The 25989-nt window shown below is 38.4% G+C and overlaps 1 protein-coding gene across 3 annotated transcripts in view; it reads right to left on the bottom strand.

The window, feature by feature from the left end:
- Positions 1-5743: 5743 nt before the first annotated feature.
- The window catches only part of AKAP6 (A-kinase anchoring protein 6), a 481187-nt gene continuing 460941 nt past the window's right edge, over positions 5744-25989 (bottom strand). For all 3 annotated transcript variants that reach the window (XM_030318904.1, XM_030318903.1, XM_030318906.1), the window contains exons 13-14: positions 11603-15015; positions 5744-6116 (exon numbers count right to left, since the gene is read on the bottom strand). In XM_030318904.1, coding sequence (XP_030174764.1) covers positions 11644-15015 — 3372 coding nt within the window. In that variant the 3' untranslated portion in view covers positions 5744-6116; positions 11603-11643. The remainder of the gene's footprint in view (positions 6117-11602; positions 15016-25989) is intronic.

The following is a 25989-nucleotide window of genomic DNA, read 5'->3' as shown; positions in this document are numbered from 1 at the left end:
TGTATTACGATCCCCTTTATGAGTGGGAGATGGGCGGAGAATCTTTCCTTACTGGAAATTGCTTATTAATGCTTGGTAAAAGCCTGGAAGGGTCTCACACATGTGAACATCTTCTAGTTTTGTGTGTTACAACAGAAAAGAGAATGATACAAGTTGCTTCATGCAAGGCCTTGTTATACTTCAAAACACAAGTGCAAGTAACATCGAATATTTTCTGCATTGGTAAGGGCCCATCAATAAAGGATCAGATGGTCTGAAGGCATTGGCCAAAATGCCTTTGTTACAAGAAACCATACTATTGTGGGCCTGACTTGCACACATCATTGCATTATTTTACTCTGTAAATGCAAGTACATGGCAAGTCTCATATTTAGAGGCCATTGCTATATAAAATGTATGTGGTTGCTTTTTAAGGAGGAGGAAGTAGTTAAAAGCCTTCTTTGAGTGACCCCTCCAAAAGCATGTGGCAGTGGGAGGTGGTAGGGCTCACAAAGGTAAATTAACTTGTACCTTTCAGACATCTTCTATTCAATAAGAAGGCCCACCTATGGCCACAGTGGGTCTGTGGTGAATATTTATTTCGTTGGCGAATTCAGATTGTTAATAATGATCAGTACATGGGAAATGAAAGTGTATCTGAAACAATCACTGATTATGTTTTTACCTTTGTTTGGGATGAAAAATAAGTTTGAAAAATTGATTCTGAAATGGCCTGGATTTTAAAATGCTTTAGAAAAAAAAATAAAATGCTTTAGAAAAACATTTAGAGAAAGGATTCCAGTCTATCAGTGAATTGAAGTGAGTTTAGGTTATGTCAATTTTCCTGTTGGTTCTGACTGAACTAATGACTTAGTCTGTAATTGACTAACCCTCTAAATCAATCAAAGCCAGGCTATAATAAGTGAACTAAATTTAAATACTTAAACCAACTGTGGTTGTGGAACAATCTTAAATTTATGAAACAAGGCACACTTTATGTTACTAAAGGTAATATGAAACTAAAATGGAGGCCTCAACAAAATCTAAAAAGCAAAAAATAACCAGGTGCTAACATGTTACATTGATTTTGCAATTGGAAATCTATCTGCCTGTAAGAAAATGGTGTCAGAATTTAGAATACCGTAGACCAGAAATGGGAAAGCTTTTTCTGTAATTGATCAAATCATAAATATTTTGGGCTTTGAATGCCATATGGTCTCTGGCACAACTACTCAACTGTGCAGTTATAGTGCAAAAGCAGCCATAGACAATATGTAAACAAATGTGTGTGGCTATGTTCCAATAAAACTTTATTCATGGACACCGAAATTTGAATTTCAAATAATTTTCACATGTCATGAAATACTTTTCTGATTTTTTTCAACAATTTAAAAAGTAAAAACCATTCTTAGCTCATAGGCCAAACAATAACAGGCAGTATGCCAGATTTAGCCCACCCTGTAGTTTTCTGACCCCTACCTTAAACTAATAAAGCATGAGCTGTAAGAGTAATTTGTGAACTTCAAGACACATCAAAAATGTCAGTGACTCATTCATTCCTCATTAAAGAGTAGGTATTGAACAATATACTATACTTGACAAACACGTTTACCCTGAGTTCAATAATGAAGAAACAACTGGACACATCCAGATTGTGGGTCATTCTATTAAAGTGGCCAGGACTCTTCAGATATGTCAGCTATGAAAGACCAAAGAAGGAAAGAATAAAAGCACAGGGAAACTGTTCAAAGTGAAAAAGGCATGAAAACATGAAAGCAATGCATGAGCTTTGTTTGGATCTGGGATTAAAACAAAAACAACTATAAATGGACATTTTTAGGGTATTTGGAGAAATCTGAATATAGATTTGATATAGATTTTCAGATATTACTATATCAATGTTACATTCCTTGGGTGTTATGATGGTATTGTGGACTTGTAGAATAATATTTTTGTTCTTAGATGATTATGTTGAAGCATTTACAGATGAAGTGTTAGGATCTGCAATTTAATTTCAAATGGTTCAATCACAAAAAAATGTATGTGTGTAAAGAGAGAGAAAAAGCAAATGTGGTAAGATATTAACAATACATGAATCTGAGTGATGAGCATGCAAATATTGTACTGTTCATTCAACTTTTAAAAAGGTCTGAAATTATTCAAAATAAAAATTGAAAAAAAGTATATAAAGACACAGTTGTAAGTTTAATTGGTTCAAGTTAGAAAATTTGAAATACATTCATCAAAATTCTAAAAAATACTAAACTCATTTGGAAATTAAAATAATTTGACTTGTAAGAAATAGCTGGATTATTTCAGTATGTTTTGATATTTGTATCTAATTTGTTCCCAGGAATTTTAGCATGGGTAAAACCTAAACTGGATGAACCAAACACAGCAAAATAATTAAACTCAGATTCGCAAAAGCCCTGAATTTAGATTGTTCTGTTGTTGTGTAAGATGCATATTTATTCAGTGACCAGAAATCTGAAATTTTGTTTCTGTAATTAAAAATTTCAAATACAAAAGAACATTTCACTTCTTCTAGTAGTCAGATCCAGATAATTCTGCATACTATTTGTGCTCACTATGTTTTCAAAAATGTAGAGAAACTAGATAGAAAACAGAATAAATGGGTCATCATTTAATTTGGAGAGATCATTCTATTCAAGGATATGAAAGGCACTTTCACAAGGAAAACTATAAACCCTTTGTAGGCAGAGACCATGTTTTAGTTGCCTTTGTATCTCTAATGCCAAACACAGTGCCTCACACAAGTAGCCACTCAATGAATGTTTGTTGAATGACTGAATAAATGAATAAATAAATGGGGGGTGGAGGACCCTGCTTAATATGGAAACAGATTAGGTCTGGATTTGATGTAAGGAAAAGATTCAAGAGGACTCCGGCACTAGACTGGTCCACTAAAGGATGTAATGGATTATTTATTTATTTATTTATTTATTGAAATTTACAATAATAGAATAAACATATATCTTGAATATACTTTTAGAGAAAACCACTTAAATGTTCAGATATTTTTCTACATGTATGATGATGACAGTTCCTCAGTTTCAAGGATTCTGTCTGCTAACATTCATTCAGGTTGAAATGGGTCTGAAAATCATGGCATATGAAGGGCAGTTGAGGGAATGAAGAACAGAAATCATAGCAGCTGGGAGGAGACGAGTAACTGACCTCAGTTATCTTCAAGGTTGCCATGAGAAAGAAGGGGTACAAACACTCTGAGCGGCTCCTCAGGGTAGAGCTAGAATCGTGAGCAATAATGAAAGGCAGGGGGAAAGGCGCCCTATGCAGCTTTTAGCCACCTAAGAAAGAACTTTCCAACAAAGATACACTCCCAATCATGGGACAGCTTGCCTTAACAAATCACGAACCACTGTCACTGGAAGGTGTGGCAGATTTGGTGTGACCATTTTCAAGGATAACTGGGGAAGTCGTGCCTACACACAGCAAGAGGTTGAGGTGATTCCGTCTCTTCCAACCAGAAAAAGTACTGTTCAGTAAAAGTCATCTTACAAATTCAGTGTTAAAATTAAGTAGATAATTAGTAAATGAATATTTTTAATACCTCATGGTCTTAAACGAGCATATATAACAGGTAAATAGAACATAATGGTCAGTTTGTTCTTTGAAGGTTTTACCAATAGATGTGGCCCTTGGCATCACCCAAGGAAAATTTAGGTTGTCTCAATATATAAAATAGTTCAATACCTCAACAGGGATCCCGAATGCTCTTAGGTAGTTCAAGACTCTAGGATTTCTTCTTTCTCTGCATTTCCGGTCACTATCCCTGCCTACTCTGTTACTTCAAGCCTCCCTTGTTTTCTACAGCTGCCTCCTAATGAGACCTTTAACTCTAATCTCTTTCCCCTGTCATCATCTTGCCCACCGCTACTAGATGTCTGCCTAAAACTTCTTTTGAATAATTACTACCTATGCAAAAGCCTAGAATGATTAATCAATTTAGAAATACATATGGAAAAGATTAGAAGGGACATAACAATTCAAATTGTTATTAAAATGGGAAAATCATAGACTAGTATTTTAAAAATGTTCTTGGTGTTGTACTAATGTTCTAATGATAAATAAAATCAGGTGCAAAAGAAAGACTCCACAAAGTCTTACTACCTACCGTATTACCTACAAAAGCTCCAACTTAACTTTTTAAAAGACCCCTCATTAGGTCTCCCAGGCTACCTGTTTTCCCACCACCTCTGCAAGAAAACTTCACTCCTTTTCTATGGTCTACCTTTCAGTTCTCTTCTAGCCCCTTTCTTCCCTCTTGTCCCTCTTTGCTACTTCTGTCTTTGTGCCTCTTTTACCACTTTGCTCTGATCCTTGCCTGCAGGACAACCACTGCATCTCATTTGGGTGTTCACTCTGTCCACAGTGTAGGTAAACCTCCGAAGGGCAGGACCTTTGTTCATCGTTGCATTCCCCACATCTACAATAGTCCTTGCAGATAAAAGGTGTTAATTAACTATCGGTTGAGTGAATGATTGCATTACACATTTTTCTAGTTGTTTATATGTTATAGTGTAGGTCTCTCAAAATGAAAAGGTACATGTCATACATATTGCCTAATTCAATACTTCAACTCAGTAAATGTTTACTGAATACCTACTGTGTATCAGGCACTTTAGTAGGTGTTAGGATATAAATTAAAAACTGCATTTAACAAGAGCAGTAAAGACCAAATGGAATATTTTTCAGCTGATTTCTTTTTGCACAAAATAAATACACCTGAAATCTATACTCTAAATCAAAATAGTCAAATTTTCTAGACTTTTCTACCATCTTTCTATCAAACCCATTCAAAAGAATTACATAGAATAAATATGAGACATATTAGGTATTCTGAAATCCAATATTAAACCATTAATGATAAGTAGAAATAAAAAAATCTAAGATAAGTTTTTCTTGGTTTAGGGGACCTGGCATTTAATCATTTGTGTTCCAAGATCTTTGCAGTGATCAGAAAGATTTTGAAAATTGTAAAGGCTTCACATGTAGTTTAATTTTAAGCCTGTTATGTGATATGGATATTTTGGAAGCTACTACATATTCTAGTTCTTCCAGAACCAGATGTAATAATTTGGTAAAGAACACAGGTAGAAGAGATCACTGATTTTCCTTTTCCCCCAATGAACTATGTTTATTATGCCAATTTCAATTACCATGCAATCTAATGGTTTAAGGCTTATATTTTCCACATCACTAGACATCATAAACATGAAAGCATTTTATACTGTCATTATACATCAATGTTTGTACTTGGTTATACATATATACAGAAATTATTCACACATCTTAACCTTGCTATTTCCTCCTTTCAAACCAACATAATTTTACCATGAAAGCAGCTTTTTAATAAATGGTATAAGAAATACAGCAAGGCACACTTTTTTAAAAAACTTTTTTCTCATTACCACCTCAAGAAGCATAAAAAATGAAAATGTTGTACATAATTTAATAGTAGAATGTCACCAGTTTATAATATACAACACCATATAGTTGTTTCTTGAAGTGCTGCATAGATAATTATTTTTAAAATGAAATAAATAAAATGGCGCTTTTATAAGTTGCTTAATTTTGAAAGAAGGACCAGTGTTTCTTCTGTATGCTGCAATCAAATCAAATGTTGGCCTTTTAGGTAAATCTCTTTCAATAAACATAGGCATCATACCATTTAAAAAAATCCAGATCGAAACATGAAATTGGTCAAGTACCGGCAGGGGGGGGGGGGGGGGGGGGGGGGTCATTCCAGACAGGTGAATTTAATGGACCATCAATTTGGTGGACCGCAGAACTTTAAAGAGTAGATGGGGAGGGAGGAGGCAAACAGAAAAGTCTCGCTGGAGAGGCGGGGTTGGTAGAGGTAGCTTGGGAGAGGAATCCATGGGAGAACAAGCAGCTTTGCCGAACTTCAAAGACAATCACCTAAAGAAAACCAGTGCACAATCCAGATCACAAGGCTCATGTGGACAAATCGCATTCGGAGGGAAGTTTCATCTTGGGAGAGGTCAATGTAACAAATGGCAGTGACGTGATGGAACCACAGACCAGCCCAGGGTGGGACTATGAGGCCACCCCTGAGTTACAGCCAGGCTTATCTACAAGAAACAAGAAAGTGACAAGAAAAGGTATCAGAAGTGTCTGTTTCATTTGCAAAACCAGCCCTTTGAGGAATGCTGCCATTTTGGAACTACCTGCTGATATTCTGAAATAAGAAGATACATAAAACATAGTAATTTTAATAGCCCAAGATTCGTATTACTGACAACAGTGTTTCAGAATCCATTGAAAAACACATTGATTTTTTTTAAAGTGATATGGTTTTGAATAAAACAAGAAAAATCATCAAGTTTGACCTTTTCCCTGGATATAATCTGCTCTTCTGCTTGTGAACTTGGTTTCAAACACTCAAGATAGCTTCAAATCACTATGAAAATGTGAGGCTGCTGGTGCCAAGTGAGGCAGCAAAATATCAACAGTGATTCACCGACTGGGAACCTGGGCCCTCAGGTGGTTTAACCTTTACTTCAGTGACTGTATGTGTGACAGCAAAACTGAACAATTCCGCTATTACATAGTGGTAGAATATTCATAGCATCGTTATACTCCCAAATGTTTCAGCCCCTTGTCTGTAAAAGCAGATAACTTGGGCTTCTAGGTCAAATACGAATGCATTTCATTTAAGGTACAGATACACTGTGCAAATAAGAATGACTCAATTATATCTGTACATCTTGATAGCTCAGATACAAATTCGTTCCAAACTCAGCCAGTTCTACCTATTTCTAATTGGCTGAAAGCAACAAGCCGGATGTGAGGAACAACTGAATTCCAGGTACAGGCAGTACAGGATTTAGTTTCTTTAAGTCTGCTGACCAGCTCTCAAACAAAGCAGGCTTTTGCTTGTCTGGGTTTAAAAGGAGTTCTTTTTTTTTTTTTTTTTTTTTTTTTTTAATTTTTTTTTTCAACGTTTATTTATTTTGGGACAGAGAGAGACAGAGCATGAACGGGGGAGGGGCAGAGAGAGAGGGAGACACAGAATCGGAAACAGGCTCCAGGCTCTGAGCCATCAGCCCAGAGCCTGACGCGGGGCTCGAACTCCCGGACCTCGAGATCGTGACCTGGCTGAAGTCGGACGCTTAACCGACTGCGCCACCCAGGCGCCCCTAAAAGGAGTTCTGATGCTGATGTCAGTTTGCTTTATTATCTTTCTAGAACTAAATATTATCATTCTCCATCTTTCTCTTTCTGTATAATCTTGTAACCCGTTTAAAAGCCAGAAAAACTAGCAAATGTGGTTTGGGCTGAAGCCACAGGAAGCTGGGGAGAAAAGGCAGGTTCTCAAGAACATGGAGAGATAGAGAGATAGACAGGAACAGATGGGACAAAATTTGGTACAGTAAAATGCTTCGGTAACTCAAGAAAGATCATGGTGCATTGTTCACATGCTGAGGACATGACTCATTGGAAATCTGGACGTTGAGTAAGGAATCCTTAGGTGAGGCAAAGCTGGCCTTACTAAATGCTGGTATTTAAATTCTCTATGGATAATCAATTCTTTCAACTTGGCTCACTTGGAGAGGGACAGGCAAAATTGATTGAAGCGCAGATCTGGGGTGTGTGTGTGTGTGTGTGTGTGTGCTCGTGTGTGATAGGTGATGCCCAATAAAATCTTCATTATTTAGCATGGTAGGGCTAGTTACTCAGAAGGGCTGGATAATTTTTTTTAATTTTTAAATTTTATATTTTTAAATTTTTTAAAAATTTATTTTTCAGTCAGAGACAGACCATGAGCAGGGGAAGGACAGAGACAGAGGGAGACACAGAATTTGAAGCAGGCTCCAGGCTCTCAGCTGTCAGCACAGAGCCTGATGCAGGGCTCAAACCCACGAACTGCGAGATCATGACCTGAGCTGAAGTTGGATGCTTAACCGACTGAGCCACCCTAGCGCCCCCAGAAGTGCTGAATAATTAAAAAACATTTCACTTCAACCAGAACCTTAATTTATTAAAGTGATTTTAAAGGTAACTTTGATAAGATTATACTTGTATTCTTTAGTGAAAAATTAATAAACTATCACCAAGAGTAGTTTCTTAAATCTGCTTGGCCAGCTTCAGATCATATTAAATACTTAGTGTCAATCAAACGAACAGCATAAGAACTTATGTTGTATATGTGAGGAATGTGTGCTGTTCAAGTTTTCTCAGTTTGTAAAAACTGAGTAGCAGCAATTTTACTAGGTATGTGTATGCTCGAGCATGTGTAATTATAAGTAATTGCTGAAAATCTAAAATCTTTGAACTACCAACAATCAAATTTGCAGACCAATAAGATAGGAAAAGCAATGGAGCTAAAAAGATCTGAAGGAAATATATGAGTCCTAAGTAAACACAACCCCTCCAACACATACACATACACACACAAACACACAAACAAAACTGAAAAACAGAGTAAACCAAAAGGGAAAAAGAAAGGACACACTGGCTGCATGTGATGAGTTAAATTTTTATACCACAGGATTTATCCAGCCTGAAGTTTACGGTTAAATCATTCACCAAAGATCAGAGGCTTATGATGAGGATTATGAAGAAATAACTGTCAGAATACAGCAGAAAGATTAGTGCAAAGTACATCTCTTAGGCAGGTCCTAGGAGGCACTCTAGACATACATTATGTGCTTCCTCCAAATTAGGCAGAAATATCTGGATCTACCCAGTTACCTTTCCTTTGATGTGATTTGCTAGAACTGACCTCTCTATTTTTGTAGAAACATGACACATAAATGAAAATAGTGAAAAGCACAGCAGTGTGCCTAGAAATCAGAGGAAATGCATCCTGTGTTAGATCATGTTTAAAATTCCAACGGTTTCAGTGGGTTTTTAATTAGAGCAGTAATTGAAAAACCTTCTCAAAATTTTTTGAAAAAAAATATTTGTTACCATTGCAGACTGTATCTGCTATTCTAAGTTGAAGTTCCTCCAGATGACATCATAATTTCATCACCTGAGAACTTATTTCTTAAAAAAAAAAAAAACAATAGCCCAGCAAATTGAATATGGTGTATTTTATTACCCTGATAGAGCACCCTGACTGATGGTTTTGAAGTGACTTTAAAAAGTAGACCACTTTTTGCTCCTTTGAACCTTGTAGGAAGAACAATGAGAACAGTTAAGCTTTTAGAGACATGAAGTCTCATATTTACCAAATAATTTTACTATGTATTCTGATAACACCAAGGGCATGTCAATGTTTTGAGATTAAATAACTCATCCTGGTTAGTAGTATTTTAACAAAATGTAAATGTTTGTACCCAGGTACCCAAGGCTAATGACTGGTGAAAAATCTGGGCATTCGGGTATTTTGTCTGCATGATACTGAGAAAAATGAATAGGGCAGTAAACATGGCTATTTAAATGGCCCTCGGGTGATAATAAGTCACTTGGGGGCGATGTGAGTTCTGCAGAAGTAAAATCTGGCTGCTTCCCCATTGCCTGAGATAGGGCCAGGAACCACATCTCGGGGGTGGGGCAGGGGGGTGCTCAAGAAAATATTGCTGGCTGGCAGGCGGGCTAGCTGATAGGTTTACACTGTGGTGTCGGTAAAAGGTGAGGGATGCACAGATCCAATAGCACTTTCACTTCCCCGTGTCTAAAGATGGAGCTCCTTGTCATTTACATGTCAATTCTCTATCTATGTAAGGGACAGAAGAAATTCCCAGAGTGCCTAAAAGGGAAGAGTGTGACCCGGAGGCTTCTCCAGTGCCAGAGCTTCTGGAGCTCCGGATCTCAGCATGACTGGTGACTTGAGAGTCGTGGTCACATGATATGCTCAGAGTGGTGTTACTTTCAAGCCTTTTATCCCCTTTCAGAAAGCAGAAATCAGCCAGGCTCCGCCAGCCTCTGCCGAAGTTGGCAGAGCCAGCAGTACAATCGGTACTAATAGAACTTGTTTAGAAGCAGCTTATGGAATTGCAGTTACTCTCCCTTAATGGTCAGTTTTACTGCATACTGATGGAGAATGTGATTATAGGGTGGACATGTTTCACAGAAAATACATTTCTCTCTTTCCTACTTTTGTTCCCACTTGCAGCCAATTGTAAATTGAGTCTGAAACACAGAAAATTAGTTGAGCTACATGAGTAAGTAGGATGTCTTTCTTCAGTTTTGCATACTGAGTTTATTTTTAGGGTATATATATGGTATAGATTCCCCCCTCCCCATTTCTAGCAGCTCTACATGGAATCACACATTTTAATGAGCTTAGGGCACAGGTGTTGCAGGAAAAAAAAATAATGATGTTTGCCATTCATCTTTCAAATTAAATAATGTGTTTTTAAATAGTAACTTTTTTCATAATACATTATGGGAACAACATTTATCTGTCACATTTTAAAAGATGTATTTGTAATAAATGTAAATTACTTTTAGAAAATCAGTAATTAGGCTCATCAAAAAATAAACAATCTGCCACAAAAAAGATAATCTTTAGCATAGTTAAGTATAATAACTGTTATTTGAATAAGTTAACAAATTAGGGTAGATTGCTTCTGTAATTCATTTCCTATAGCACGAGTTTAGGTTACAGCATTAAGCTTCTTGGAGTGGGGGCTGGAGACACCATTCGGCACCTCATACTTTGGTGAAATACAACTCTCAACATTCAAAAGCTCAAATTTTCTTCTTTAGACTTGATTGAGAAAGTATATTCATCACTGGGGTTTAGAGATGGAAAATAACAGAATTTTTGTGTCACTTTCAGAGCTATATCATCATCTCAGAATAATCAATCAATAGCTGTCTTATTAAATACGAAGAGTGGAATGACTTTCTTAAAAATTTTGATGGAAATCAGCCTGTCACCTTGAGGCAAAATTCAAAAATTCTGTTTTTATCAAAACGCCATTAACTTGTCATGTATTCTCTCTGCATTTGCTTTCTGGGCCTGTTCTCGGTCTGTGTGTGGATAAATAAAAGCTTCTTCTTTAACATCAACTTTCCCCTCCTGTTTGAATCCTCAGACTCGGCCATGATCAGGAGCTGTGACAGCACAGCCTTCCACTGGGGAAGCAAATGTGATGATAGTTACATTAGACAGAAGCATAAAAGGAAGGCCCAGATCAGGAGATGCAGCCTTTAACCTAATCATTGTTCATTTCCAGGCACTGAAGGGTGTGGGCATCTCTGCGTGCAGGAAACTGAAGTGGGAAGCATTGTCACTGTGCATGCATTTTGATCAGAGGCTATAATTGTAATTGGGAGAACCTTTTTTCCTCCCTCCATGGAAGGTCCTAAATTATCTGGCTACTTCCTCAAATTTTGTATTCTTCTTGCCAGAATGATGTCATAAAGATAATGTCACTAAAAATGTCAATTGTGACTGTTTCTCTCCCTTTTGCTTCACAGTTACTTGCATTGTTGGGAATATGCCTTCCACCTAAATGTCTTATTCAGATCAGTATCTGCATGACCAGTCATTTTGACTAGTCTGTTCTCCTCTCTCCTATCATGGCATTGTTGACTCATACACTAAATATGTACATTAAAATATATTAAAAATATATATTAAAATGAGGACTATACATACCTTTCAATGAGATGATTTTCATGCGTGGAGAGGGTTGCATTCTACCTATGCATATTTTTATGTTGTTCTTCATGAAGATTTAGAAGGTTTTCTTCACAGGTTAAAGTTTTGGGGTTGGGATGCAATGCAGCCTTGTCTTTTGGCTGCTTTGCCTTTGAGGAGAGCCCTGGAACTCTAGATTTGGCTGAAGCAGCATTATGTTCTCCTGGCATTCTAGATTCACCTGTGTTTTCCAAACTTTCCTTTTCACTGCCCAGCCTTGAAGTAGTTAACTCTGAGCTTTTCCCATGGACAGTAGCTAGGGGTAAACCACCCCCTTCCTTGCCAACATCAGATTCTTTCTGATGGGGAGAACCTGAAAGAGCCACCATGTCTTCCTGATCGGCCACGAGAGAAATATCATTGAACTTAGAAGAGCCAGATGCTGCTTGTTGTGGCAAGGCAGCTTCAATGGAAACAGGTTCATTTGGAGGAGCATTGGGGAGGCAGGGCTCAACTCCATCTGGGTCATCTTCAACACAGGCCTCAAAGAAGCATTCCGTGTCCTCCTTGTCTTCTAAGCCAGAATCGCTAATGTCCAGTGGCAATGGAGTGTTGCTCTTCTCTTCTACGTAACTGGTGACCTCCCCACAATCACTGTCATGAGATGAGAGAGATAAATAGGAGTAAAAGTCCCCTTTTCTCAGCTGGATGGGCCGGTGAGAATGTTCTAACACCTTCTCCTTGATTTGAGTTAATGAGGTAGGAGCAGCTGCCTCATTTTCAGGTTGAGATTTACTTTTTAGGGCCGTTGAAGCCATGTCAATGATTTCCTTAACAAAGTCATGTACTGAGCAATCTTCAGCATCTTTTTGATGGAAAACATCTGGCTCACAGTCACAACAGGAAATGTTGTCGCTGACAGAAACATTCTCCTCTGTTTCATTTTGTTCAAGTGCTAGGCAGCAGGGAGCAGATTTTCCAGCCATATTTGGTACATCATTAGGTGAAGGTTTCAGTACCTCAGAATCCTGTCTATTGATAATGCTGGCTTCTGAGGGCAGTTCTGGGCAAGACTTCTCAGTGGGAATAGAAGCAGTAGTTGGGTTTTCAACATGGTGGTGGTTTTGACATTTCTTTGGACGATGTCTAACGGTTTGGGGAACAGATTCTTTTCCAGCAATATTTGAATCATCTGAGCTATCCATAAATACTTTACACTTACAATGCTCACTGTCTGAATTCTTTTTCCCAGTTGAACCAAGATTATCTGATTCCTTTGAAATCCCATTCTGTTTGTCTTTCTGCCTTTCTGGAGTGCCTTCAATATTGCCATTTTCCATGTCAGCCACATATGGATCTTTATTAACTTTGAAAACATTTTTCTTATTTTCACCCTTTGTCCCTATCTCATGGGTGTTGGATAAATTCTTACCATTTCCATTATTTTCAGAGAGACATTTTATGGAGCTGTTTAGTAGAGCCTCAATGTTCAGGGTATCAGACGGATTGGTCATCTCACTACTACTTACATCCTTACTGCCCTTTATTTCATCACTGATATTACACCTTCTTTTATCTTTTGTCAAGGAAATCTTTGGTCTAATCCAGGTCTGTAGTTCATTCTTTATATAGTCCAGCCCTGACATCAAGTTGCATTCTTCATAAATTTCATCATCTGTTGCAATACTGGAATCATCATCTTCATCTTTGATGCACAGCTCTTCTTCTGTCAAGGTGAGGGTAGAGCTGGAAAGGAGGTCACTGTCATCTTCATCATCAGTGCAAGCAGAGGTGCAAGAGACATTAACAATCATGCTGACATTGACGTCGCTTTCATCAGCCACGGAACGAGTCAGGCGCTTCCTGAATGATGCATTTGATTCCGGGACCTTGTTCTTGTGTAATACAATATCCTCTGAGCAAAGAGAGAGCTCATCACTGCTGCTAAGTTCTGTAAGAGATGCTGGCGAGTCTTCATTGATAGAGGATGCTATGTCCAGTGATAGCTGGCCAGTAAAGGGCATCTTTTGGGAACTACTTTGGAGAGTGATATCAGAAACACTTCGCTTTATCTTTTGCTCTGAAGGGCTCTGGATATTCTCTAAACGATTCAGGAGATCTAATGTCCTTTTACTCAGTTCACCAACTGAGCCACTGCTCACACTTATGTCCCCAGAGCTGTGACAGCTAAAAAGATCCTCATTGCTTTTATAGGATGTCAACCAACTTTCTAAAGAAGTGCTTCGCTGGAGGCTGTCACTGCCATTTTTAAGGATGCCCAATCCAAATAAATCACCCCCTGGAGAAAGAGACTCAATAGATGAACTATGTGATAAAAGGGAGAGCTGTCTGGCATTCTGCATGCCAGTGAATGTCTTCTCCACATCGCCACTTTTATATGAGTTTCGATCCATTTCATGGGATGCACTTGCCAAAATCTTTTCATGGGGAGGTGCATCTGGTTGTAACTCTGTAGCCTGATGTTTAGATTTGCAGGATTTTTTATCAAAATAAAAACCACGAAGCAGGGGATCCTCCACATGTGCTTTTTCACTTTGTGACTGTTTCATTATCATTGGCAATTTGAGTTTTGAGCCTTGGAGGTACGAGTAATCATAAAATGTAAACACATCATGTTTTCCTTGTAATTCTTCTCCCAAACAATCAGGGGTATATTTGGTAACACTGTTTAAATCTCCAACTTTTCCATTTACACAACCCACTGGTGAAATGGATGGCTGAGAGCTATTTGGAAGCTTAATACGTTCCTCCTCATCTTTAAATTTTTGCTTTAACACGTTAACTGCATCTCCCATTTGTGGGTCCAGATGTTCAGTTTCAGGGTTACTTGGGGACCCATCCACCATATTGAGCAAGCACATTTCAGAGTTGGTAGTGGTTTCAGTGTCTCCCTCGCTGACGATTCCACTCTCACTGCCTGAATTCTGGCTCATGTCTCCTCCATGGCACGGGCAGGGCTTCACCAAACTGGAACCTCCTAGAAGGTCTGGCAAAGACTTGGTAGATGAAAATGAAGAGTCTTTACTGAGACTCTTAGTTAAAACACTAGGCTGTGTCATGCTGGTGAACTTCGGGTTGTTTTTCAAGAACGGCATGCTGCTGTCTTCATAGAGTTCAACGTTGTGAAGGCTGTACACTTGGTAAATGTGTGGACTAGAGGGGACAGTGACACTTGAGGCATACTGAGACCCCCCATGGTCACCTGCCTCTTCTTCATAACCAGGGTCCTCACCACCTATCTCTTCAAGCTTTAAGGAAGGCATGAGAGGTTGGGGTTCTTGATCGAGGTCATTTGACTCTTCATTCAAACTAATTAACTTGTTACTTATGTCAGTTTCATCCCATTCCAGGGCATCCTCACTTGTCCCATTTAGGTCCATCAAGCCAGGATCAATCACATTCAAAGTCTCCTGTGTAGGAGAAAGGGGAAAAAAAAGAAGAATTAGGGAACACATGTATGAACACTTTATCCGTTCAAAATCTCTTGGAAGAGTCAGGAAAGAAATTTTCCCCAAGCATGGATTTGAAAGAGAACATAATTATCAGCTCTATTCTTCTCTGGAATAACATCCAAAATTATTGAAATAGGTTTTTCTATCAATAGCAATTTGTCACTGAAGGCAATCACATTGATTAAAGTGTAAGATTATTACAGTCCAGTTGTAAGTTTTGGAATTAACCATTTCCTATTGATTCTTCTACATTCTTAACCTAGGATTGGGAGAAGATAAAACTGTCAGGTCAATTGAGGTAAGTAGAGGACAGCCTACGACATCTTTAAGGCACATTCACTCTGATGCTTTTCATTCGGCAGTCCACAGTGGAATACTATCTACACCTACAAATGGCAAACCCCCTCTTGCATCTAATTCTTGGTTTTCCGTTTGAAGCAGCCTTTGCTTTGGGGAAATGGGATACACTTACGGCCACCTGTAGAACGATTCATGGTCAGAGACCCTTCCTTGTCTATCCTTTCTTCTGCCATCCCTTTCAGGGCTTTCTGCCTCTTGAGAATTTGGCCCTGCTCCCAAATAGACCCAAGACAAGCAACACCTGATTGGTTTCCTCACCTATATCTTTCTGGACCCTGAGTCTCGGGCCCCAGTTCTCTCAGTCTCTCTCTTCCCCAGTCTCTTTCTATGACAGAGATTCTACTTTGATCTTGTTAACTTGTCTCACTATTGTCAGTCCTGCCCCTATTTATTACAGGCCCCTAGGGCCTGCCTCTAGCCCTAGAATAACAACTATCTGAAGACTTTTCTGGCTTTCAAGTTTGATTTAGCCCAGATTCTCTTGTGCTGCACTCTGCCAGCACAGTTGAGATCCTTGATCTTTCCTTGGACTTCCTGGTTTTAACTTGGTTTAAGTAGAGCTTGACACATAGTGGGACACAATGGTTTGAATGAGTTCCTGGATCTGTCCAGAATCCTTCACCATCCTCACTTGCTTTCCAGCTGTCTGGATTCATGCTAGAGCCAAGAGAGGTGATATGAGTGTGCAGGCCCCGACAGGCTCACCTATACACAGAAACTCAAATAGAATTTTCAGCTTGGCTTATGTTTATGCAGGGTAGTCAGGCAGATGACCATGGCTCTGAAACTATACAGAATGGGTGAAATGCTGACTTTGCTGCCTACCAGCTGCGTGGCCTTGGGCAAGTTTCTTAGCCTTTCAGAGCACCAATCCCTTTACGTCACTTGTTAAGGGGGGCTAGGACTATCTATATTTTGAGAGAATTCTGAATACTAACAAGCTAATGCTTTCAAAGAGCTTGAGGAGGCCATTGATATAAGGTAGCTATAATTCTGAATACATGTAGCATTGCTCTAGAGTGGGTTCAGTCCATTCATAACGGGTTCTTCGTGCCCCCCTTCTTCTCTCCTTATGGTCCTAAAAACCATAAGGGATTCATGATATGGTAGGTAGAGAGAGATGTCACACAGTATAATAGGTCAGCATATTTGCATTACAATTCAGAATTATTTTAACAGTCTGGTTGAAAAACAACCAATGATGCTTTTTTCCTCAGTAGTGGGGAAAAGGCTTCACCAGCAGCACACTCACAAAACTTTCCTAAGAAGCCCTCAATCCTTTCTGAAACTAGTACTTAAAGGATACCACACAGTCTCATTAAGTGTAAAATACCCATTAGCACTTTATTATACTGGATATGTAAGAGATTATCTGTCTAGCCTACTTAAGTTTAAAAGAGTCCAGTTACAAAGTAAACATTAATTAAAGGATATTTTTAAATTTTATAACAGAAATCTTTCTTGCTGCCAATGTTAGAGCAGTTAATCTAGAACACTGGCAGTCATCATACTCACTTAGGTATGGAGTACATTCACGGTGATGAATTTTTATTAGAATTTCTGTTTATTCTTTGCTTGCCGATAAAGGAAGTACTAATGACCGGTTAGTATGGCTAATGAATGTTAACATCTTCAGCTGTAGAAACAATCAATCAGTCTAATCAAATAGTATATTAATTTCAAATACTATCTTGCCTGACACTGTACTCTGAAAGTGCTAATAAATAATTGAACTAGTCTTTCAAAGAAGCTCCCTTTGTAGCTCTCTGGTCGACTTAAACATTTAGCAGCACAGATTTTCCCTGGGAGTCCCAAACCTGGGGGCTCACTCTAGATGCAGGAGTTGTGCCATCTGGGTGTGCGTCAGAAGCCCAGCCCACGTGATGCCTGTAACTTGGACTTGTCTTCCGTGACACAGTTGTTCTCTGACCAAATGCTGCCTCTGTGACTTTACAAATGTAAGCCTCAAAACTTATAGCAGCACCTAAAAGAGCAAATCCTTTGCTCAATAAAATAGTTGGAGTGGGAAATTTCCATCAGAAAAGATTACACTTTTGGATGTAATGCTGTCCTTTCCCCTCCTTAACTCTCTCTTCCTCTACATCTCTTAAATTTATTGTAACTGCTGACATTTTTTATATGTCAATTCCTGGGAATATCTGACAAGATACTTTAGAAAAATCATTCACTTTAGACTTTAAAGTTTACATATTAAGGAAGTGCTATTTGTTCTGCCCTCATTCACTCCCTTCTGTGGTGGATTAAATTCTGTCAATATTTTCAATAAAATCTCCATTTCCTCAAGACTTAATGTCAAACATAAAACATCCCCTGGGGGCAAGAGAGTGTGTAAAGTTTCCGAGAGGTTGGGCATTGGAATATTTATATAACTAAAAAGTATCTGTGAAAAAAATGATGCATGTTAGAGTGATGTAACTGGCAGGAAAATTATTTGGTCGAATGCTCTCTTTGATGATAGCTCAATGGCCAATAATGCTCAAGCTAATTAACTGTATTTTGTTGTTGTTTTCTAGAGGTTCTGTCAGGTACTTTTTTTAAAGACACAAATGTTTCTGTCTTTGATACAGTGATAAATCAAAAATGAATTCAGACAAAATCTAAGAATATTTGACTGAAACCAAAAGGATGGTGAGTAGTACATGAGGTTCCAATAGAAAGTCTGCAATTCAGGGATAATTCAGAATTAAATTAATTTGTGCAAGGGTCCATCATTCATAAACTTTGCCTCACTGGTATAGAATTTGGCCTAAACCTAAAGCTCTATATAAATAACTGTGGGCACACACACACACACAGCCCTTCAAGATCTGCTCAAGAAACAAGTGGAATTAATTGGTGCTCTTTTTTTCTTTGTTTTATTCTTGGAAACAGGTGGTTTATTTCAACACAATATATACAGAGAAAGTGAAAGGGGCTGGAGAAGAGATGATGATGGTGAGAGAATGAAGATTCCAATTCTAGTAAGTAATATCTATCCAAACTCATTTCCTTCTGCATTTGTATGGCTTCAATTGAATTAGGTCTTCCAGGATCACATTTCTAGGATTTTCTAAAAATTTTAGGTTACATTGTGGGTTTTTGTAAGAGATGAGAAACACATACCGGCTAAAGAATGGGGACAAAGGAATCTGATGTTCTATGAAACAAGCCAACCGAGATACAATACAGCTACTTCTAGACTCCTTTAATTTCCTTTAAAAGGTTGCATCTTTTGAAAAATTAAAGAATGTCAGAAAGATCAGGATGAACTGGATGTTCCAGTCGAACTTCTGGCACTTTACACCATTAGGAGGTCTTGCAATTTGTGTTCCCCCCATTTATTCTAGATCCAGGAGATTATTAAAGCAACACCACTTGCAAAGTCCTGGGAAGAGAGTTTTATCTATAGAAAAGTGAAATACAACAGAAACACACAAATAAATAAAAATGATAACATAAACATCGTTAATTGTAATCAAATAAAGATCTGCATGTCTACCCCTGGTCTACCCCAGGAGACCACATGGAAGTTTGAGGTGATGGACAGGAGGGAGAAATAATATACATAGATCAGGGTAGGGGAATCAAATTAAACAAGGGGAAATTTCAACTTTCATATATTCACTGTGCTTTTTTTGATGCAAATATTTCCCCTTGTTTCCCCCTCCAAATCTAAAACCAAAGTATCTGAACATTAGATGCATAATTATTTCCCTAAATTTGACTTGAGTAGATATTTTCTCAAAACAAAACAAAACAAAACAAAAACACCAACACCCATAACAAACCACTAGTCCTCAGAAAATGCAAAGACAGCTTTTAAGAGAACTCGGGGTTTGTAGTACTCTGCCTCTTTTTGGGCAAAGAATAGATTCAAGGTTGGAATGAAAAAATATAGATGAAAAAAGAAATAGAATGAAAAGCAAAAATTTTCACTGTTTATCAATCATTTTGGGATTTAGGGCAGAATCTCAAATAGATCTGAGTGTGAATCCTGGATGCCCCCCAATCCCACCTTACATGTTAGCTCTGTGATCCTGGGCAGGTTCTTTGACAGTTATGTAGTTATTTAGTTCAACTAAAATAATTTGTATATCCAAGAAAACTATAGTATATTGAGTCTACCTTAGGGGGTGTTGGGAACTTCAAATGAGAAAATGCATGTGAAGTCCTATGGAGGGGGTGGGAGGCTGGTACACAGTAGGTGCCAATGACTGGTAGCTCTTGGCATAGATTCCCCATGCTGAAAAGGGGGAAGAGAGTGTGACTAACCATTAAATAACTGTAACCATGTTTGCATGAAGATTGGTGGTTGGTTGGCTAATCCTTTTGTACAACCACATGCATGGAGTTTAAGGAAATAAACATCAGTTAGACCCCTTACTCACTCCCATTGCACTGTAAATGGGGTGTGGGTTTGTCTTTCCATGTCCTGGCTGGGCTTAGCCCTCAGGAATAACCAGATGAGAAAAGACACCTGCCCAGCCTTCTGCAAGGCCCATAACTCAAGCACTTTCTATTTCCTGAAAATAATCTTTTTTTTTTTTAAGGCAGGTCCATTGTCTGTGAAATCCTATCACAACTGACACATGAGAGCAATCAAATCCTGCTCACTATCTATCAGATTGACAATAATGTTAAAGTAACTTGTCTCAGCTCAGAAAATGCTTTGAAAGTCTATCTCACACTAATGATCAAAAACTGTTCTAGCGAATGCTCTTTTTCAATAACAAAGCTGATCAGAAACTCAAAACAGACAAGTAAAACCCAAAGTCATCTCACAAATCTCACTAAAATGAGTACTGACATGGACATATTTCCTAGTCTTGACTATACAGACATTTCTGAAATAGTAGAAAATGAAAAATCCATTAGATGTTGTTTTAAAGTACGTTTTACAATAGCAAAAATTGTCTTAGTTCTCAACAGGGACCAGAGACAAAAGACATCCAATATTAGTAACCAGGGGTTTTCCTCCCAGATATAAACCCCATGAGGGCAGGGGCTCTGTCTTGTCTCCACTAGAGCCCCAGAACCTACAACAGTGCCTGGGAGAAAGCAAGTTCTCAAAAAATGAGTGAACTGAATGAGGAAAGACTGGGCTGTGGTCTCACAAACTATTGTAGAGATCTGCGGAAAGGCCCCAAAGTTAAATTCTGCCGCAGTGAAACACCTGGAGAATTTCTGACTTTCTAGCTGCTACCTCCTCGTTTAAAAAGCTAGTATCCTCTGGGCACCTGGAGGCTCACTCAGAAGACCGACTTCCACTCAGGTCATCATCTCACAGTTTGTGAATTTGAGCCCCACATTGGGCTCTCTGCTGTCAGCACAGAGCCTGCTTCGGATCCTCAGTCCCCCTCCCTCTTCCCCTCCCCTGCTGGTTCTTTCTCTCTCTCTCAAAATAAATAAATAAGCTTAATAATAAAAAAAAAAAAAAGCTAGTATCCTCAAAAACATCATGCTCAGTGGAAGCCATATAGAAAAGCAATATACTGCATGGCTTCATTGATATGAAATTCCAGACTAGGTAAATCCATAGAGACAATAAAAATTGGGGGTCACCAGGAGCTTGGGGAAAGGGAAAAGGGAAGGAATTGCTTAATGAAATATTTTGAAACTAGACAGAAGTGATGGTGACACCACATGTAAATGCCAGTGAATTACTCACTTTAAAATGATTAATTTTATGTTATGTTAATTTCACCTCAGTTGAAACAAACAAACAAACAAACAAACAAGCAAGTGAATAGGAGTCTTTAGTCCTGTTGGGTTTCAAAAAACACAGGACTTCATCACTCTATTGAGGAACTTGCTTATAAAAATATTAAAACAGATAATATTTCTGAATTCACTTATATCTCTGTGCATATATTATCAATAAAGTAATTTTATATCACAGGCTTCTTTGGTCTGCACACATGCTCATCATTTTCAGAAATGCTGAAGAAAAGAACATCCTGTGTATAGTACTTCTCTCAGCTCAACTTCACTCATTTTGATGCAGCAGTCTCTTTTGAGGAGAGAGGAGTAGGATTAACAGAGCCCTTATTTGCTGGGATAGTCCAATCTCCTTCGACCTTATTTTACTTGATTCCTCTATAGTAGTTGACTCCATTTTTTTCTTGAAATTTTCTCCTCTTTTGATTACTTTGATGCTAAGCCTTCTTATAAAATCCACTTCAGCTGCCTTTTAGATGACAGTGTGTCTCACAGTCCTGTCTTGCCTCTTTTCACCCTATAGTCTCTGCTGCCACATTGCTGTTGTCTATTATTTTGAAGGGTATATAGGCTGTGTTGAGAAAAGAATTCAGAGAAAGTATTGGGGGAGGGGGACATTGCAAGAAGAGGGAACAATAAGCAGTGAAGGCAGATGGGATAGAGCTTTATGGGTACTTTCATAGGAGGGAAGAGCAACCAGCAAAGGAAACAAACAGCAGGGAAATCCAAGTAGGACTGGTATAATATTCTGGGAGCTGTGAGAAGGGGACGTTTAAAGTAGTGGGTGGGTAAGAGTGTTATAAGAGCAGAAAAGGTAAGAATGGGAGGTGAGGGAAAGTCACTTAATTAGCAAGAAGAAAGTTATTTGTAAACTGAGAGAGGTCAGGTCCTAGAGGCTGGTGGGTGAGGAAATGAGCAAGAGACTAGCCAGAGGAATCCTGGTTCCACAGTAATATTGCTGTTGAAATTGGGAGCCCTGTCCTCACAGGTGCTATTCACCACCTTTCTTGCCCTCCAGGATCAGTCTTGGAAGGAAAACAGAAGTGAAGAAACCATGGTAGCCAAGGAATGTATAGGGTTTTATAAACAAGGTGATCATGAGGCTTTAGGAAGGAATTCTATAGAGGAAAGATGGATACACAAAGTATAAGCACTTCTTTCTTCCCTTTCTACAACTTCAGTTTCTCTGGAGGGCCTGCTCCACAGGACTGCTGTTTAGATTAAGAAGCAGTATGTCTGGAGCACCTGGGTGGCTCATTCAGTTAAGCATCTGACTCTTGGTTTGGGCTCAGGTCATGATCTCACTGTTCCTGAGTTGGAGTTCTGTGTTGGGCTCTGTGCTGACAGCACTGAGCCTGCTTGAGATTGTCTCTCTCCTTCTTTCTCTGCCCCTTCCCCACTTGTGCTCTTTCTCTTTCAAAATAAATAAATAAATAAATAAATAAATAAATAAATAAATAAATAAATAAATAAACTTTTAAAAAAAGAAGCAGTATGTTTGTGCCAATAAAGAGATTTATTTATTTAAAAATTTTTTTAATGTTTATTTATTTTTGAGAGAGAGGCAGACAGAGTGTGAGTAGGGGAGGTGCAGAGAGAGAAGGAGACACAGAATCCGAAGCAGGCTCCAGGCTCTGATCTGTCAGCACAGAGCCCAATGTGGGGCTCACACTCATGGACCGTGAGATCACAACCTGAGCTGAAGTCGGAGGCTCAACCGACTGAGCCACCCAGGCACCCCAAATTAAAGAAATTTAGGTGTTGTCATAATTACTAAATAACTCTTAGGTGCAGTAGCCTCAGTGTTGGCAGTATTAAAGCTAGGTGACAAATGCCTTGCTTCAAGCTATATTTTTCTTTTTTCTTAATTTTTTTAATGTTTATTTATTTTTGAGAGAAAGAGAGACAGAGCGTGAGCAGGGGAGGGGCAGAGAGAGAGGGAGACACAGAATCAGAGGCAGGCTCCAGGGTCTGAGCTGTCAGCACAGAGCCCAATGCGGGGCTCAAACTCATGAACTGTGAGATTATGACCTGAACTGAAGTCAGAGGCTTAACTGACTGAGCCACCCAGGCTCCCCTCAAGCTATGTTTTTCTTAAGCTAATTATTGTATAAATCATTACTCATATTTGTTAGGAATCCACTGTAGAAAAAAGATACCTTCCCACCCAACTATGATTTTTTTACTAGAAGTTACTAGAAAAATAATCTACTTCTACCGGCAAATAAATTATTTTATCTTGACTGTTGCTTTATATACAAATACATTGTAATTTTTATTATATTCAGATCAGACTGAATAGGAAAATTATTTTTCTCTTCTTGGTCATTATTTTATTTCTCTGAAAAATTTTCCCCAGAGTTTCAAGAAAGTAACTGAATTCAGAATTGCTTAAAAATGAATTTAAAAAAAAGAACTTAGGAAGAGATTTTTAAATAAAAGAATTTCCTTATCTGACCTCGTCAGCATTATATAGAGCCAAAACAAATAAAAGGAAGTAGGGAAGAAACAGAACTTCAATAAAGTTGTAAAAACCCAACCACAATAAAATGGTGGTATTTTCTACATTCTAGCACATGGTAAACCTTCTTGGATGACAATGACAGAACCACATGACAAGTCTAGTAAACAATTTTTTTTTCCCCTAATGATATAACATGTGGCCTCATTTTTCTGGCATTATTTAAGTGGCTTGGTGTTTGCCTTTTTTTTTTTTTTTTAATTTTAGAGAGAGAGAGCATGAGTGGTGGAGAAGTAGAGAGAGACTGAGAGAGAGAGAGAGAGAGAGAGAGAGAGAGAGAGAGAGAGAGAGAGAGACTCTCAAACAGACTCCATGCTCAGCATAGAGTCCTATGTGAGGTTCAATCCCACGGCCCTGGTATCATGACCTGAGCAGAAACCAAGAGTTGGATACTCAACCCACTGAGCCTCCCAGGCACCCCAGTGCCTCTCAGAATTGACATAACATTGACCTCTCAGAATTGACATAACATTTGAGTTTTGTACCTGTGGATATAGTTTTGCCTCACCTTTGCTTTAATGAAAAGTATACTCTTGTTCCTCCTTTGTGATAAGGATCTCCCATTAATAAAAACTTCTAATTTTTAAAACTACAAAGCATGTTTGTAGTAAAGAGGAGGTGAAGAGTCCTGTAAACAAGTGAAGTTGACTACACATGGCTTTTCTGTGACGTAGGCTGGGGTTTACAACTTTCTGACTGCATTGTAAGCACAGAAGATTTGTGGCATGTTCCCAAGGTAGCCTGATGTGTAAGGAGAGCTTTGTCAACATGCTGAGGTCTGCCTGAAAAGCCGAACATCAGAGAACAGTGTTTACCCCGTTCAGGACCTATGCCTTTTACAAAGTCCATATTAGTGAAGAGAATTTTGTGTCTTTTCATTCTCAACAAGATACATAAGTGCGATGTGGTATTATTAACCATTTGTTCCTCTCAGATAAATAGAGCATGGGGGTTTTGTTTGGTTTGGTTTTTTAATTCTAAAAAAATTTTTTTAATGTTTTATTTATTTTTGAGAGACAGAGAGACACTGAGCATGGGCAGAGGAGGGGCATACAGAGAGGGAGACACAGAAATCGAAGAAGGCTCCAGGCTCTGAGCTGTCAGCACAGAGCTGAATGCGGGGCTCAAACTCATGAGCTGTGAGATCATGACCTGAGTTGAAGTCGGACGCCCAACCAACTGAGCCTCCCAAGCGCCCCTTGGTTTTTTATTTCTAAGACTGACTACAACTTACTGTTCAGAGAAAAAAGTAAGACTAAAATGTTGGCCAATTTTGATTAAAAAAAATTAAGAATTATCAAAAATGGTACAGGTGCAAGTAGGTCATCTATGATTCATTTTCTTACAATAGCTTAACCGTTGTTTCTATATCTGATTTTATTTGATTTTATTTATATTATTAATAGCTCCTTTAAAGGTAACTGCTTTTAGACTTAGGGAGAATGAAACATTCTCAGAATTGCTAGAACACCTCCCTTGCACTGTCACTATTACCTCCGTGAAAGGGATGAGAGAGTATATACAAGTTACACTTGATGCTAGAAAAGTTGGTTGAAATTTCAGAATGAATTTTCCTATAAGGTAATAAACATCTTTGAAGTAAGTTTCCAAGAGACTTTATAGTATACTTCTGATTCCTAAATCCTTAGACATGTTAAAAATGTACAATCCCTCAGGGGTTTTCTTTTTGTGATCTCATGAGAAAAATACTAAGGATCTTAAGATTCCGATTAGATTTAAAAACTCCGTCTTGATTGCCATAGAAGCTCTGGTCCTGGTCTCTCACGGAGGAGGCACTTGAGAGTTTTGAATGTCAGGACATTAATTCAAACTGTAACCCAAATCAAAGGTACCCAAATCAAAGACATGTAAATTTCATTCTAGAGGAAAAATGATCTCAAAATGTGAATTCATTTTGTAATTTTTTTTTTCTAAAAAGCAGTATTAGGGGTTTAGGGTCACCTTAATCCCTTAAAATCCTTTTACAATGCAAGAAATAACCAAAAATAACTACAAGCCTCAAAACCTTCAGAGATGGGTCATTACACTGGCAGTTTAGAGAATATGCTGAGTTTTATAGTCCAGGGAGGCAGGACACTGACCAGCCAGGGAAGCTAATCACCTGGGCAAGATCTGCTGAATCTATTACTCCAGACACTCGACAACGGTAGCATTTGTGACTTATCTCTACTTTGTGTTTAGTCAGTGCACAGCATAGCATACGTTGACTACATAAACCTCCACTGCCTTTTTCCCCCCCTAATAAATAGCAAATAATCAGGGAAATATAATGCAGGTGACCTCCACCTCCTAACAAATCAACGATATTCTTC

Source organism: Lynx canadensis, chromosome B3, assembly GCF_007474595.2.
Source record: "Lynx canadensis isolate LIC74 chromosome B3, mLynCan4.pri.v2, whole genome shotgun sequence".
Taxonomy (NCBI): Eukaryota; Metazoa; Chordata; class Mammalia; order Carnivora; family Felidae; genus Lynx; species Lynx canadensis.
The sequence above is the reverse complement of the archived record's forward strand: the minus strand, read 5'-3'. Positions and strand labels throughout refer to the sequence as shown.